This window comes from Stegostoma tigrinum, chromosome 6 (genome assembly GCF_030684315.1).
Source record: "Stegostoma tigrinum isolate sSteTig4 chromosome 6, sSteTig4.hap1, whole genome shotgun sequence".
In the NCBI taxonomy this organism is placed as follows: Eukaryota; Metazoa; Chordata; class Chondrichthyes; order Orectolobiformes; family Stegostomatidae; genus Stegostoma; species Stegostoma tigrinum.
This window is the reverse complement of record NC_081359.1, coordinates 97,411,969-97,429,516: the sequence shown is the minus strand read 5'-3', so window position 1 is coordinate 97,429,516 and position 17,548 is coordinate 97,411,969. Positions and strand designations below refer to the sequence as shown.

The following is a 17,548-nucleotide window of genomic DNA, read 5'->3' as shown; positions in this document are numbered from 1 at the left end:
GAAACAAATTTGCTTACATTACACTTCCAGGCAGTGCACACCATACCCTAATAATTTTGTGTGAACAAGCTTTTTTTCTCTCCTCAACAAAGAAGTTTTGTTTCTGCATCATTTTAAATCCATGCACACACACTTACTACTTTTGCAAGTGAAAGCAGTTTCATCCTATCTACTTGCTCCAGCTCGCGCTCAAATTTGAAAACCTCAATCGGGTCTCCTGGCCTTATTGTCTGGCAAGAACAGTCCCTACTTTGATGAATTGGAGGACAGGTTCAAGGGGACAAATGGGCTCTTCCTACTCCTAATTCATACCCTGTCCTCCTCCAATTTAGTCTCCTTGTGTGATCCCTTTTTAAAAGTTAGTATTAGAAACCTAAGCAGTCAGGGCCCTACTTTCTGGAGTTTTGCATCTCAAGCCCTCTCTTTCTCCTCTCTCCTCTTTAAACACTCCAGTAAGGTATTTGACACTTGGTCTTATATTTCCTTTCATGTTAGTTTGTTTAATAACACACTCATGAAGTATCATGGATGGTTGATGCCCTTAAATACAAGTTGCGGTTGTTTCTCCGAACCTTCTCAATCTTTGAAAATATATTGGGTTCCTGATGGCAAAAGTGGTCAAATTGTTGAGTAATTGAACGTGAACAATCCAGGTTCACACCATGATCTGCATTGTTTTATCTGATTGCTGTTCAGTTGTTCCCATCGGAATTTGAGTGCATTGGATGAGGGAAACATATCAGGCTGTTTTATCACTAATTGAAGAACCTGTTGTTTCAGTGAACTCCCTCTGATCTGTGATTTGGCAGGGTCTAAATATTCAGTTTTGAAAATTTGCTAGTTATAAGTCAGCAGAATCCCAGAAACATTGCAAGCAATTGTTCATAAGAAATAATTGACAATCTAGCTGTGGGAGGCCCCTTGGAGCGGAATGACTACAATGGCATATAATTCTTCGTGTAAGATGATGAGTACTAAGCTTCTGAGACGAGGATCCTGAATCTGAATCAAGGAAACTGTGATGGTATGAGATGCAAACTGGCTCGAAGGGCCAAATGGCCTACTTCTGCTATTTTCTATGTTTGAGTTTCATGGAAATTGTTTAATCGAGAAAACAATTGTCCATTTTGCAACATTACATAGAGTTTGTTGAGTTTAGTTTAAGTTCATGATTCACATATTTGGGGTGGATGGAGGGAAAAGCCAGGGATGTTAAGAAGATCATCTTACATTCAATTGAGAGGGAAGATTTGGATTTAAGTGATCCTATGGCACCATTCAAAGAACATGGACATTGTCCTATGGTGTTGTCAATACGCTACCCTCAACCGATAATAAGTAAATATCCAGTCTTTTTGTTTTGCTCGTGTAGGAGGCATTGCAGTGTGCAGTTTGGCAACCATAGTTATTGATTATGTAAGCAACTATCTTAAAAGTATTTAATTGGCCAGGAAGTGCTTTGGGATATAGTGATTTCCTTTTTCAGTCTGTTTTCTATAACAAAAATCCTAACTTTGTTGCAACTAAATGTTTCCCTGATTCTTGCAATGTGGGAGTTAGCTAAGTTAGATTCACCACAAATAGTATACATTGTTTCCCTTTTGTTACAGATACTGGATCCTTTTTAATTTGTTTGGTTTTGGGTCTCCATGCTATTAACTTTAGACCTTACTCAGGCAAAGCAAAATTGTCTGGATATAATAAGGCGTGCAAACCTCAGATTTACTTTCCCAATTATGGCAACAATGTTTGTAAAATTCCTCTGGTATAGATTTTTTGTCTATACTGTAAACATTGAGTTGTTTCAATCTGGAACACTTGTTTAACAATAGTATCTGCTTAGTTTTCATCTTGAACAGCATTGCAAGAGAGAAGCAAAACATCTGGCATTGTCTGATTTTTGCGATTCAGTTGCAGCTGGGTACAGAGCCTATCCAAAAAAAAATCTGTTAACTTTTAGTCAGATGCCAGTTTATGATTGACACATTTCTATTTGAATTATATATAGGAAAATGTACATTCTTGATTTGCAAAAGCAGAGGCAGTTTTTAGCATAAATTCACTTTTGTCCCTTTCCTAATATCTTTTGGAGTCTTATTAGACACTAAAGAAAAGTTGGATGGGGCTTTAGGGTGTTTAATCCAACTCCATTTGGATGTGCATATATTCATGTACACAAACTTACATTTACATATTTGGTGTAGGTCTTGTTCAAATGCAAAAAAATTGTTTTTTTGGATTATTTTGTTTAATTACAGGTAAAAAAGTAATAGATGTTGCTGTTGGATCCACACACTGCATGGTACTGACTGAAGATGGTGAAGTTCATAGTTGGGGCAGCAATGATCAGTGTCAACACTTTGATACTCTGAGGATAACAAAACCAGAGCCAGCTGCACTGCCAGGCCTTGATACTAAGCACATTGTTGGCATTGCTTGTGGGGCAGCTCAGGTAAAACGATATTTGTATTTCAAAGGTATATCTGTCTCTGTCCTTGGTTAATATGTTCCATAATTACATCCTGTTTCTTGTTTACAGTTGGATTTCTGTAGTGGTGAAAGCGTGACATTTTAATGCCATATTTACTTGAACTGAGAGTAACAAGATCTATCAGTGAACTTAATAGAATTATGTCTGGATGTAGTATATCGTTATGGTTTCTTTCGTCATGGTCATGGTGGGGATATTTTCAGGAGATGAATTAGGACAGTTTTCCCTAATTCTTCTTGAATGTACTTAATATAGTTGCAGATTACGCATCTTGAGAGAATTGGAAAAGTAGAGGGCCATTGTGTAATTTGTTCCCAAAAAACAAAATATCCAATTTGGCCACGCTTATTTATTTATGAATCTATTTATCTATCCATTTCTTTCTGAAATCTTTAAGCAATTTTTCATGCTTACTTCCAGACTTGGAATGCAACCTGTGCCACATGTAGTTAAACCTAGTCCATTCATGCGCTTTTTTATTCAAAATTAACTCAAGCCTGTGGCCTATGATAGGAAATGGCAATCTCAAACCTGTCAAGTTTGAAATTGAGATAGTAAGAACTACAGATGCTGGAGGAACACAGCAGGTCAAGCAGCATCAGACGAATAGGAGTTTTGGGTCGGGACCCTTTCTGAAGAGGCTTCTGATGCTTCTGTTAAAACAAAACCCTGCATTTTTTTGATTTGGTTTTAATGGGGTTTTTATGTATGTTTATGATGAGGATATTTTGTTAAAATTGTTCTTCGAAATGGAGTAAAAATCATTGAACTGAGTTCTTTGCCGCCTTTTGCCCGTTGTTTTCTTTTTAAGGTTTTGAGCTTTGTTGAGTTACGTGAGAGATGGGTTGCATTTCTTGGAATTTGACTGAGTGGTGAGCATTTTTGTATCATGATTTCTTGATGAATTTTAGTATGTTACTTGCCTATTGAGAGCATTATGCCTGAGCCTGTTACGCCCTTGGCTGATATGCATATCATCATATGATTTGGTATTCTCCAGCTGATGGATCTTGTCCCTATTTGTGGCTTTTGTTTTATTGGTAATGAAACCTGATACCTTCCTGGTTATTTAGTTCATTCGCACTCGGTAAAATAGCCAAGGGTTATTTAGGTTTTGAGTTGCAGTAATTAATGACACACAAACTAAAACTGATCGCATTACAGAAGTGCAATTTGGCATCGAGTATAAAATTATTTTCTGTTACTTTAGAGCTTTGCTTGGTCTTCGTGTTCAGAATGGTCAATTGGCCTTCGCGTACCCTTTGTTGTGGATGTTTGCCAGATGACATTTGAGCAACTGGATTTGCTGTTGCGGCAAGTATGTGAAGGAATGGATGGCACTTCAGACTGGCCTCCACCTCAGGAAAAAGAATGTATGGCCGTTGCAACACTCAACCTACTGAGACTTCAGGTAATGAGATGCCTGTACCTAAATTAAGAGTTGTGTGTTTCAGTTCACCAGTTTAACATTTTATTAATAATAAAGGTAGCCCATTCAGACTAAGGTTATCCTACTTAAAAAAAAGGCTAGTTGAATTCAATCACAAAATGTGATTTTTTTTTTTGTTTCTGTTACAATCCACTCGGAGGCAAAGAACTTTTGTTTTAAAATTGGATGAGTTTCCCAGTAACTGACACAGAATTGCAAGATAAGATTTCTGATTTTAATAAAGTGCTGGACAAAATCAGGTCTGGCAACATCAAGAAAGGCTGAGGATAGAAGTGCGGGAAATGGGTTAGACTCTCTTGAGCGAGAAAGTCAGAAGCGCTATTGTGAAAGTTAACATTGTTGGATTCGATGTGAGAAATTAGGAGAACGGAATGGCATCTTTACAGGAAGCAGGGTGTGAGGATAGGTAGCAGTGGGAATTGGTAGGTAGAAAAGCCTTGGTAGACAGATTATTCTTAGAAATGGAAACAGAAGTTGAGCAGGATGGGGACATGAATAGGAAGGATTCAGAGAGATACGGGCCAATTGCCAACAAGTGGACTAGATCAGTTTAGGATATTTGGAGGGCATGGATGAGTTAGACTGAAAGTTCTCTTTGTGTTGTCTAACTCTATGGCTCTATAAGAAAAGGGAAGAGTCAGAGTTGCACTAGGTGAAGTGAGAGAAGGATGAAAATTGGAGACAAGATTCACGCAATTGTCCAGTTCCAGATGAGAGCAAGTAGTGGCACTGACATGGTCATGTATGTACTGACAAAAGTTCTGGGAGGGTCTTGAGTAGGACTGACTCAAAGAATGTTCCACATATTTGCCAGTGGTAGTTGTGGAAGCAGAGTCATTGGTGACATTTAAGCGACTGCTGGACATGCACATGGACAGCAGTGAATTGAGGGGAATGTGGGTTAGGTTATTTTATTTTTGGATTAGGATCAATCCATGGCACAACATTGTGGGCCAAAGGGCCTGTACTGTGCTGTACTTTTCTATGTTCTGTGTTCTATGTTCTACACCTCTGCAATGGTGAGCTTATCTCAGGCTCATGTGGATACTCAAGCCAACACGTCTGAAGTGGGAAAGTGAGATAAAAGACGAAGTGGTAAATGAGAGCACAAGCTCAGCTAGGTGGTGGTGGTGGATGTGGACTATTTGAGCCTAAGTTTGTGGAAGACAGACAGAGGTCTCAGACTGACCGTTTGGAGCTGGATCTGTAGAGGCAGGAGCAGCCTTCTGGTCAATGGACACTCATCCATCTCTGGCTCTTCCTGTCTATTTGGACTCCTTCCTCTGATATGTTTATTTTGGCAACTGTTGGTGTAACATTAGTTGCCTGGATTTTTCTAGTTCCATCAACCAGTTTGATCCGTCTCTCTCTGAACTTCCTGTACTCTCCTCTCAAGTCAAACCCTGACTTTTGTAAATCAAAATTGCCAAGAAGGGTGGTGCTGTTGTTACCTGGCATCCCAGCCTCAGTCTTGTCGAGGCTTAGTGCCAGTTCTCAGAAACTCCCCGGTCTATGATCACACTGCGGAGCATTAAAACGTTTATTTTGAGGACTGACCATGATTTCATTTCCTCTGAAGATCCTCCCTCTCTTCAGTTTTCCATGTTATAGGCCTCCCCAACTGCATACAGCCATGTCTACATTCTTCCCAAAATCCAAACCAAAACTGTCCTGATGTACCCAAAGAATCAACCTTTTCCTGTCCCATTGAGCTTATTTCTTAATACTTGACTATATTTGTTGCTCTTGACCAGATTCTTTCCATCCACATTTGTGACTCTTCTGACTCTTTTTGTCACTTCAACAATTCCAGTTTATCTGGCCCTAACTGCTGCCTAATTACTGTAGATATGCAATTCCTCCACACACACATCCCCATCAGAATGGTCTGAAATGCAGGAAATGACATCACCAACCCAAGGAAACCTAAACAGATAAATAGAAAGCGGGACATAACACCAGCGCTTCGTCGGAGGCTCACTGATGATGTTACCTAGAATGGTGACGAAACGTCTGAAAACGAACCTCCCAGCTCAGCGAGCAAACTTACATCCAGAACCTCAACCTGAGCTACAAATCTACTCAAAACTCACTAGTAAATGAGCCATGTTTTGAGCTCAACTACTTAGCTTTAAAATGGCTGTCAGTGTAACTATTAGTGCACCAAAGATTGTTGAGCAGTGCTGCCTAATCAAAGAATCACATCAGATGATGGTTGAGTGTTAGTCCTCTGCTGAAAACAAAGAACTGAAGAAACATGTTTGATTCATTCACCCATGTGCTATACAGCTAATGTAGCTGATATAGCACTGGCAATGAAATTCATACATGTACATTGGTACATTTCCTTAATTATATTGCCAGCAGAGCATCTTTTTGAATTGATAGCAGTATTGTTTCAATGGCAAATACCACTGATATAGACAGTGAGCAGATGCTGCTTTCCAATCAGTTAGCACCGTTTTCTCTTGTAGTATTGTCATGAAGCTTTGAAATTTGGTGTTCTTGCACTTGTCCTGGTTAGTGCAATACATAACCCTATATCAACATGTCTTTCTCTTCAGTAATTTCAATTTGTATGAACAAGTCCAAATATGTTATTTCTTTCTCTTTTCTATTCTAGCTTCACGCTGCTATTAGCCATCAGGTTGACCCAGAATGTCTTGGTTTAGGCATAGGCGGTGTTCTATTGAATAGCTTGAAGCAGACTGTGGTGACTCTTGCCAGCAATGCTGGAGTTCTCAATACGGTTCAATCATCAGCACAGGCTGTGTTGCAAAGTGGATGGTCTGTGTTGCTCCCCACAGCAGAGGAAAGAGCCAGAGCCCTTTCAGCTTTGCTACCTAATGCAGGTAAGGCTGGGAATTTTTTTTCCTGACTTGTGTTGGTCATGGAAAGGGGAAACAGACTTGTTCCAAAGAAGTAGGTCTTTGAGAAGAGTGAAACCCTCACTTATTTAACTTTTAACTGGTACTTTAACTCCAAATTCGATAAGCACCATATGCCCTACCTGAGGATGTTTCTAATTAGTACCAAACTTTGGTGAGATTTATTCTTTTAGTCTAACTCAGTTTCCGTGCATGAAAGACCAGTATCTAGCCGCCACTAAGTCCACTGTGCAAAGATGTAAAAATGTAGCCGTGTTGTGCATATTCAGCATTAATTTTATTTTATTGATCATTAAGTTTCAGGGAATGAAATGAATGTAAGTCCAGGCCGTCGATTTATGATTGACCTGTTAGTGAGCAGTTTGATGGCAGATGGGGGTTTAGAGTCGGCACTGAATGCTGCAATTACAGCTGAAATCCAGGTAAAAGTGAACTTTTCAGACAGTGTATTTCAGTATTCAGTAATATTTTCAATTATTTTCTGATCTAGGGTAGTATGTTTGCATTGAGAGTTTGTTACTAAACTAGAAATTCGTAGACCCCATTGACTCTTTAAAGGAGGCAAGAGTTCAAATAGTAATCTGGTGGAATTTGAACACAAGCAATTAAGTAAATCTATTATCAATAGTGGTGACCATGACTATGAGAAAACCCCTATAGTGCGTAAATGCCCCGTTAAGGATGATATCTGCCGTATTGCTTATGTGACTCCATATCCACAGCAATGTGGCTGACTCTTAGGAGCGCTCCCCTGAAATGGACCGGCAGTTGTATTCAGACAGACAATTCACCAGTTGGGCTGGACAGTGGATGTTGACCTTGCCGGCAAGGTCAACATCCATTAATGCATTTCTATGGGGCAAGACCTTTTTCTTTTGTTTTTCAATTTGAAACTTGTTGTGGAACTGATTAAAAGATGAATTAACACAACCAAACACTAGAATTAGTGAACAAAAACAGAAGTTGCTAAAAAAGCTCAGCAGGTCTGGCATCATCTGTGGGGGGGAAAAAAAATCAAGAGTTAACGTTTGGGGTCCGGTGACCCTTCCTCAGAATGGAAGTGCCACTGCACCCGAAAGGTTAACTGAATTTTTTTCTTCACAGATTCTTCATATGTGCTCAGCTTTTCAGCAACTTCTGTTTTTGTTTGAGTACAATTAGTAAGTGACATTTTTAATCATGGCTTAATTTTACTCCGTAGCATGTATGATCTAAAGAAGTTCAGTGGTTTGTTTAGGATCACTTTTGTTGTGAGCCCATACCTCCTGCTTCAACTTGTCTTTAGACATCAGTCAGTTTACTTATCTCACTTTACGTTGTCTCTTACTTCAATGCGATTCTTCTTCCACCTACACCTCATGATGCTGTTTCTCAAGTAAGCCTGTTTAAATTTGCTGCAGCAAATGATTTTTCACAATATTTTAACGGGAAGGAGTGTTCTTTTCCAGTACTGTCCGGCTGTTACTAAGTGCTGTAAGATATAGTGCTGGTGCCTCAGCCTTTAACCGTTTTTTTTCTGACTTAAGAATCTGTTAGTGATGAAGGTTTGGTTAGAAAGTAAGTTGTGAGGAAGGTGTGAAGGGATATAAAGAGGTCAAACGAATGAGCTAGAAGGTTGTAGATGACATATAGTGTGGAGAAACGTGATATTATTCATTTTGGCAGAAAAGCAGAATAATTTTTAAATGGTGAGAGACTGAGAAACATGAATGTTTAGAGAGATTTTGGTGCCCGTATACACGAAAAACAGTTAACATGTAGGTGCGATAAGCAATTGAGAAGGTAAATGGTATTTTGGCCCTAATTGTCTTGCTACCATTGCGCAAAGTTTAGACAAACCATGCCTGGAGTAATTTTGTGAAGAAACATGAATGTTCTTTTTGGGAGCTCGGTAGGTGGAAGGATTTTGCAGTCTGCGTTGGAGATAGCGGAGCAGCCAAAAGGTATCTCTACATAGCTACTGTGTAATGGTTAGCCTTGATGAGTTTTGGGGCCTGGGGTTTCATTGAAGTCTATGGAGTAATTGAGAGTGTTGTGTGAAGGAAGTGCAGATGAGAGGTTGGAATTGGGAACACTTTCTAATGTAATGTATTTATATATTTTCCTCTCACCATATAAAAGGGATAAAAGATTGAGAATGTACACAGCGAGTAGAACGCAGCTGCTCAACCCAGTGGAAGTGTGAATAACAAGGCGTCATAGTTTTAAGGTGAAAGGCAGGAGGTTTACAAGAGATTTGAAGATTGTGATGTGAAACCTCACAGCCTTTAAAAAAATTTTTTTGAATCAGCACATGAAATGTTGGAATATTTAAGGCAAGGGGGTAAATGCTGGAAAGTGGGACTAGTGTAGAATTAGCTTGTTTCGGTGCAGACTCAATTGGCTGAAGAGCCTCTTCTGTACTTAATTCTATGAAAATATCAAGTGTACTGCAAATTCGAATAGAAACAACAGTCTGGCATTGTTGGAAGCGAGAGAAACAAAGTTAACATTTCAGGTTGACAACCCAGACCTGAAATGTTAACTTTGTTTCTTGCTCTACAAATGCTTTCCAATCTGCTGACGATTTCCAACGTTATATTCTTGTTTTAGATATTCGGTATTGTGGTAAATTGACTGACACATTCAAGCAGATGGGTTTCTGTGGATGATTGACAGTGAGCATTAAATTGGCAACGCCTGTGTTTTTCCGAATAATTTTTTGCTTTAGGACATAGAAGCAAAGAAGGAAGCCCAAAAAGAGAAGGAGATAGATGAACAAGAAGCGAATGCTTCAACACTCCATCGGAGCAGAACACCACTGGATAAGGATCTTATTAATACTGGCATATATGAGTCTTCTGGGAAACAGAGCTTACCGCTTGTTCAACTTGTACAGCAGTTATTAAGGTACTGGTAAAATTCTGTTTCATTATTTCCCTATTTTGCTGTGACTTTTGTAGAGACCTATGTAAGCTGAAATATGAAATATGAGCTTGGATCATATTCCTTTACTTCTAATTTGAAAATATATTGCGGATTCTTAAATTGAGATTTTACTTGATCTGGAGCCAATGTTGGCCAGGTAGCAGAGTGGTGATAGATGGACAGGTCTTGTGCAGGGATTTGATAGAAGTCGAAATGAGAGCGAGCTGGACGCTATCTGGATTCATGTGAAACCTACCACTGCTTTCAGATGATGCTGAGTGACAGCATATAGATCAGAAACAGTAGTGTTTCAAGGATAAAACCTTGGGGGACACTATAGTAGTGCAGAAGCAGGAAGTATAGCCATTTTAAGTGTTTGGCCAGAGTTAAATAGATCAGAATGGAGCCAGGTTAAAGAGGTCCCACTTGGATAGGAATCAGACATTAATGTAAGATTGTGTAATTGTCCATATTAAATGCATCTCACAGGTTTATCAAATGCATTAAGGATTGGGCTTAGCTGTGATGTTTTGTGTGAATCCCTACCCTGTGAGGGAATGGTGACTATTGGTAAGATGATAGAAGACATCTAGCTTCCAGCCAGCAGTCAGCATTGTAGAAAGTAAACATGCAACTGTTTATCTTTTATTTTTTAAAGAAACATTGCATCACAAAGCATTGCTAAATTGAAAGATGTCACACGGCATATTTCTTCTTCTTTGGACCATGAGCACTTCAATCAGGAGAGGTCAGCTTCTTTGGATTTGTTGCTGCGATTTCAGCGTCTGCTAATCAGCAAACTTTATCCTGGTGTAAATTTCAGTTATGAGACCAATGGATACAGTGAGTGAATTTCTAATAAACTTTTCTTCTTAGTTCAGCTAATAAGCAACTAATATGATGCAAACCTCGTTATCTTTATTGAAAATTACCTTTGAGTTGGTGTTGGATCTGCATTAAAGCTGCAATGATTCAAGTCTAATTTAGTTTGAAGAAGGTGATGGTATTTTTCTCAACTCTGCTGTTGGACCACGGAGAACATTACAGAATTCTGTTACACAGTTGAATAGTTACAAATGATAGAAATTACTTCAAATTATGAAATATTTTAATTTTGTTCAATACTTTTGAAATTGGTAAATTTCATGCTTTCTTTTTGCAAGAGTGTTTTTCTTTTTCCAGTTTTTGTAGTTATTCTTGGACAGTGACTAGCCTAAGTAGTAACTATCATTCTGTATTTTTGCAGGTCCTGAGCTTTTGGGAGTAGGTTCATTGCTTAAAAAGTATATTGCCCTCCTGTGTACACACATAGGGGACATTTTGCCGGTGGCAACCACCATTGCTTCAACCAGTTACAGACATTTTGCAGAGGTGTCTCGTATTCTTGAAGGAGATTTAACAGGTAACACTTCTATAGTGATGCAGTTTTTGGAAAAGATGTGTTTTGGATGTGTTTTCTCCATTCTTCTGAAAAATACAATTGTTACAGTTTTGTCTTTTATGTATAGTTTCTCCATAATCTGTTGGATTTTCCAGCATTTTTCTTGATTTACAGTATCAGTCATATAATTCTTGAACAAAAAATAATCTAACAAACTAACATGATGTTCATGTGGTGCAGTGATAGTGACCCTACTTCTGACCCAGGCGCAGGTAGTGTTACAAGTCAGTAATTCTGTGATTTATGCAGAAAACTCAAAGAATGAGAGTTCAAATCTTACAATGTTTAAAAAAAACTGGAAGTAGAACACTGATATTAGTATAAATACCTTGGCATCCTTCTGAATAAAAGGTGTTGGGTTGTGACATGATAGCATGGCTCAGTAACCCCACTTCGGTCTCTGTGCATTTGCTGCTAATGAAGACATTGGGCTGAAAAGGTGCAAGGTTTATTGATCTCTGTTCTCTTGTTGACCTTTGTCCTCAATCCTGCCAGCTGAGCTTTTTGTTTCTCCTTTCTTCTGTTAGTGCCCCCTTCAGACAGTCTGGCTCCTGTGTTAGTCATCAGTTACTGTGTCTCAATTGTCACTGCCAGTGATGATTGAAGCTGTTGTATTTTTTGTAAAAGCTCAACTGATTCCTCACCGCCATGTCCTTGATGGAATGAAATCTGTTGTCCTTTGTGGGTCTGTATGTATATGTGAAATGGACTTAAAAGATACAATTGTATCAATCAGTCCTCCAAAAGAAAGTGGCCCACCTTGACATCTTTGTATTAGGACTGCAGGGATTGATACTAACATCCAGTGTGGACAGCAGTTTTGTTTTGTTTCACCTACTGTGCTATCATGTGTAGACCTTGGGAGATACACTGAGAAAAATAAACTGAGGTTCTCTTTGTATCTTCACTACATGAGAAAAAACACTTAATGATAAAACCCTTTTTGATACATTGATGCATTCTGTACATACGATTAAGTGCCACAGTCTCTCAGCATGGAAACAGATCCTTTGGACAACTCATTTGCGCCAACCAGACATGGTAAACTGCCCTAGTCCCATTAGCCAGCATTTGGACGATACCCTCATACCCTTCCTATTCATAAACCTATCCAAATGCGTTTTAAATGAGGGCAGCATGGTGGCTCGTGGTTAGCACTGCAGCCTCACAGCGCCAGCGACCCAGGTTCGATTCCAGTCTGTGTGGAGTTTGCACATTCTCCCATGTCTGCGTGGGTTTCCTCCGGGTGCTCCGGTTTCCTCCCACAGTCTAGGTGCAGGCTAGGCGGATCGGCCATGCTAAATTGCCTGTAGTGTTCAGGGATATGTGGGTTATAGGGGATGGGTCTGGGTGGGATGCTTCAAGGGGCGGTGTGGATTTGTTGGGCCAAAGGGCCTGTTTCCACACTGTAGGGAATCTAACCTAATCTAATTGTACCCATCCCTTCCACCTCTGACAGCTCGTTCCATGCATGCAGCACCCTCTGTTTAAAATAAAAAGTTACCCCTCAAGCCCTTTTTTAAATCCTTCCCCTGACATTTAAACCTAAGACTAGGAGTACAATGTTGATGTAGGGGATTACGTATTTGAAAGGATGTCAAACATGTTATTAGAGTTGGACAGTTCTACCTTCTACCAGTCTTCTCAAGCATTTGTTTCCACCATGAAGCCTGAGAGAATACTGCTTGTTGAGGCTATTTCTGGAATGACAGTCAGATCTACAAATAGTCCAGATGAGAGAGCTTTCCCTAATATACACTCCAAGTTCTGGCGCCTTTCCCCAGCTGATGAAAATGTGAACTGTTGGGAATGGGGATGGGACTTCTGTAGCTGGGCCCCACCTTGCTGGTTTTAAGGGTGTCTGGAATACTCCTGACTCCATGGAAATTCTGGCCGAATGCGTTCCTGTTGGTGAATGGGCATCTAAATAAGGTGATTTACAAAAGAACCAGCAGCAGAATGACAAAATATTTTTGCACCAAGTGGAAAAACACTACCTGAGAATGTGGTGAGGCACATACTTACCAGGGCTTTCAAAAAAGAATTGGATACTTGCTTGGAGAGAGGTGCAGAGCTGTGCTGTCAGAACAGGGAATGAGAGTATCAAGAGAGTTTCTTTTGAAGAGAGCTGATGTGGACGTGACACACTGGTCTCCTCTGCATTAACCAATCTACAATTTAATGGAAATATAAAATAAATACTTACAAGTATTCCACTTATCTTCTCATCATCTATTTCATACTTATGTAGTTTGGTTCAACACCTTTTTCAATAAATTGATGCAAAAACCTGTATCCTGAACTATATTTTTTGCAATTAGACAAAGCAGCAAAGTGAATAAAAAACCCATGCCCAAGAGATTTGTACCATGCTACTAATTGTATTGATTGTCAGTATTTTCTCAGTTTGGTCTTGCATATTCAAATAAATGTCTTTTTAAGCCATTCAGGTTTTCAGGTATCAGAGAGAACTCAACTTCACCCTCAACAACTTCTCTTTTGATTCCCCCCACTTCCCACAGACAAAGGGGGTATCATGGGCATCTGCATGGGCCCAAACTATGGCTGCCTCTTTGTAGGTTAGGTGGAACAATCCCTTTTCCGTATCTACACTGACTCCCAAACCCCACCTCTTCCTCCTTTACGTTGATGACTGTATTAGCGCCGCCTCGTGCTCCCAGGAGGAGCTCGAGCAGTTCATCCACTTCACCGACATCTTCCACACCAACCTCCAAGTTCACCTGGACCATCTCCAACACATCCCTCACCTTCCTGGACCTCTCTGTCTCCATCTCGGGCAACCACCTAGAAACCGATATCCATTTCAAGCCCACCGACTCCCACAGCTACCTAGAATACACCTCCTCCCACCCACCTTTCTGCAAAAGTGCCATTCCCTATTCCCAATTCTTTCACCTCTGCCACACCTGCTCCCAGGATGAGGCATTCCACTCCCGTACATCTCAGATGTCCTCTTTTTGTTTCAAGGGCCGCAACTTCTCTCCCGCAGTGGTCGAGAACGCCCTTGACTGTGTCTCCCACATTTCCCGCAACTTATCCCTCATGCCCCCTCACCGCAATAACTACCAAAAGAGAATCCCCCTTGTCCTCACGTACCACCCGACCAACCTCCAGATCCAATGCATCTTCCTCCGACACTTCTGCTATCTGCAATCCGACCCCACCACCAAAGACATTTTTCCTCCCCATCCTTGTCTGCTTTGTGGAGGGACCACTCTCTCCATGACTCCCTTGTCCACTCCACCATCCCCTCCAACCCCACCACACCCAGCACTTTCCCCTGCAATCGCAGGAAGTGCTACACTTGCCCCCATACCTCTGCCTTAACCCCCACCCCAGGCCCCAAGATGACTTTCCACATCAAGCAGATGTTCACCTGCACATCCGCCAATGTGGTATACTGCATCCGCTGTAACCGTTGTGGCCTCCTCTACATCGGGGAAACCAAGCAGAGGCTTGGGGACTGCTTTGCAGAACACCTACGCTCGGTTTGCAATAAACAACTGCATCTCCCAGTCGTGAACCATTTCAACTCCCCCTCCCATTCCTCAGACGACATGTCCATCCTGGGCCTCCTGCAGTGCCACAACGATGCCACCTGAAGGTTGCAGGAACAGCAACCTATGTTCTGCTTCAATGGTATCAATGTAGGTTTCACAAGCTTCAAAATCTTCCCTCCCCTACTGCATCCCAAAACCAGCCCAGCTTGTCCCTGCCTCCCTAACCTGTTCTTCCTCTCACCTATCCCCTCCTCCCACCTCAAGCCGCACCCCAATTTACTTCTTACTAACTTAATCCCACCCCCTTGACCTGTCCATTCTCCCCGGACTGACCTATCCCCTCCCTGCCTTCCCACCTACACTCACCTCTACTGGTTCCATCCCCACCTCTTTAACTTGTCTGTCTCCTCTCCACCTAAATTCTCCTCTATCAATCTTCGATCTGCTTCCCGTCTCTCCCTATTTGTTTCAGAACCCTCTTCCCCCTTCCCCATTTCTGATGAAGGATCTAGGCCTGAAATGTTAGCATTTGTGCCCCTAAGATGCTGCTCGGCCTGCTGTGTTCATCCAGCTCTACACTTTATTATCTCTGGTTTTCAGGTGCCAGATTATTATACTAGTTCTCATTCTCTCTGATTATTCCACTTAAGTATTTTTTTGCAGTGCTGGGTTTACACTCACAAACATGTTTACTTTTTTTCATGGTCAACTGTCAATTGATTCACATTTATATTTCTGACTGAGCAGTCAAAAATACTTTCTGATAACTATACTGAACAAAAATAGAGATGTTGCCTGACGTTCCCAAGATCTGATGTTTGGTGCTGTTTTCTGCTCTTTTATTTTCAATTTTGTCCTCTGATTTCTAATTGTAAAAAATCTTTGAAGTTGGTGAGGCAAAAATGAACTTAAAATTAAACATGGGCAGCATTTAAACAGAAGTAATTTCTTGCTAATTACAAAATTTCCTCTTTTGATGAGTGAATTGTTGGTGACGTACTAAGGACAGTTCTGGGAGGTTATAATGTTCTGTTCTGTTTTTGTTTTGTTGTAGGAGTCCTGCTTCCTGAACTGGTGGTTTGTGTTGTCCTGCTTCTCACTAAAAATGCTGGACTGATGCAGGAGGCTGGGGCTATTCCTCTGCTGGCTGGATTGCTAGAACATTTAGACAGGTTTAACCAACTGGCACCTGGCAAAGAGAGGGATGATAATGATGATTTAGCATGGCCTGGAATAATGGGTATGTCAATTTACAGATAGTTTGCAAGAAATAACTTGCAAATTTTCCTTAGAAACAATTTGAAGTGGTTCAGAAAAGAACCAAACATAATATCATCATTGAAGGTTTATACGCAAGTGCTGTCTGAGTGAATCTAGCTTCACCACACAATGACGTTGCAAAGCAAACTAGACAATAGAAGAATAAAGATCTGCTGAACCATGTAGAAATGGTGAGAAGTAGTCAAGGCAAGTTGCTCTGGGTCCCTGCTGAGATGGGTCACTTGTCTTATCACAGACTGTTACTGCATAAAAAAGAAAACTTGAACTGGAGTTAATTTTAAATCTGTCATTTAATTTGAAAGTATAGTCGAGATTGCTTAATTCTTTTAAAAAAAAAATTGTGGCTTTGCAGGAGCATTCTTCACAAATCAGAGCTCACGGAACAATGAGGAGGTTACCCTAATTCGAAAAGCTGATCTTGAGAACCATAATAAAGATGGTGGCTTTTGGACTGTAATTGATGCAAAGGTGTATGACATCAAAGATTTCCAGACACAGTCATTGAGCGGGAGCAGCATTCTTGGTGAGATTATTTATCATGTTTCCAAAGGAATTTCACTGATTAAAGTCAATGTGACATGGTACTTGACTCTGACTTAACTGAGCCATACTGCAACCCACAATCCCCATTTCCCTGTTCTTGGCTAATGCCTCCCAACATAAACCCTTAAATACAAACCTTGAATGCTGCCACTATTGCAAAAATATTAACTATACAGTTTTTAAAGCCCAGTGTATATTTTGCTGTTGAAAAGAATCCTAACTTAATTGAAATCAGTCAGGGTCGGATTCTGCAGCATCTGCAGTTCCTATTATCTCTGATACAACTTTAACCCCACTGCGAAGCCTCTTCTAAAGATATCTAACCTGAAGAAGTTACCCTCCACCTTCTGGACAAACCTCTGGGGATCTCTCCGCCTCCCCCTCTCTCCGTATTTATTTCAGAACACTCTTCCCCCTCCCCCATTTCTGATGAGGGGGCTAGGCCTGAAACGGCAGCTTTCCTGCTCCTGAGATGCTGCTTGGCTAGCTGTATGCATTGAGCTCCACATCTTGTTATTAAGGTTTTTGTAGATTTCTTTTACTATAACTTTGGAGTGTGCGTTGAATAAAAAGTGCTGTTTCCCCTGGACAAGTTAGACATTGATTTGTACACAAAATTTAGGATTCTAATTGATGTTAACAAACTGATCTGATCCATTCTGCAATATAAATGGTGAAGTAGTATTCCTCAAGCTGGTTCAAAGCTGCTACTCAAATATGATAGTGTTATGATTATTTTTCCTGACCAGTACAAGAACAACATGGCTTGAGTGTCTTCCTGTGCTTACACTGTTTGAATCTCTTAATGTCTGTTGGGAAATATTGCCTTTGAAGAAGGCTAATATCTGTCAGGGCTCCCATTGACATGGAATTTCAACAGAAAAGCAATCATGGACCTGTTTGAAATCTCATGGATCCCACTAGAACATACCTCTCTCATTAACTGAAGATGCCCTTCCTTCTTAATGATGTTCTACTTGATTGGCTGCAGACATCACTAACTCTGCCTGGTTACTGACCTATGGG

General features: G+C 40.5%; 1 protein-coding gene across 9 annotated transcripts in view; it reads left to right on the top strand.

Annotated features, from left to right (window-relative positions):
* Positions 1 to 17,548, top strand: part of herc2 (HECT and RLD domain containing E3 ubiquitin protein ligase 2) — a 218,449-nt gene that overhangs the window by 53,729 nt on the left and 147,172 nt on the right. For all 9 annotated transcript variants that reach the window (XM_059646786.1, XM_048532268.2, XM_048532264.2 and 6 more), the window contains exons 15-23: positions 2,259 to 2,452; positions 3,702 to 3,902; positions 6,565 to 6,793; positions 7,127 to 7,251; positions 9,540 to 9,718; positions 10,395 to 10,579; positions 10,983 to 11,138; positions 15,753 to 15,938; positions 16,332 to 16,502. In XM_059646786.1, the coding sequence (XP_059502769.1) occupies positions 2,259 to 2,452; positions 3,702 to 3,902; positions 6,565 to 6,793; positions 7,127 to 7,251; positions 9,540 to 9,718; positions 10,395 to 10,579; positions 10,983 to 11,138; positions 15,753 to 15,938; positions 16,332 to 16,502 (1,626 nt within the window). The remainder of the gene's footprint in view (positions 1 to 2,258; positions 2,453 to 3,701; positions 3,903 to 6,564; positions 6,794 to 7,126; positions 7,252 to 9,539; positions 9,719 to 10,394; positions 10,580 to 10,982; positions 11,139 to 15,752; positions 15,939 to 16,331; positions 16,503 to 17,548) is intronic.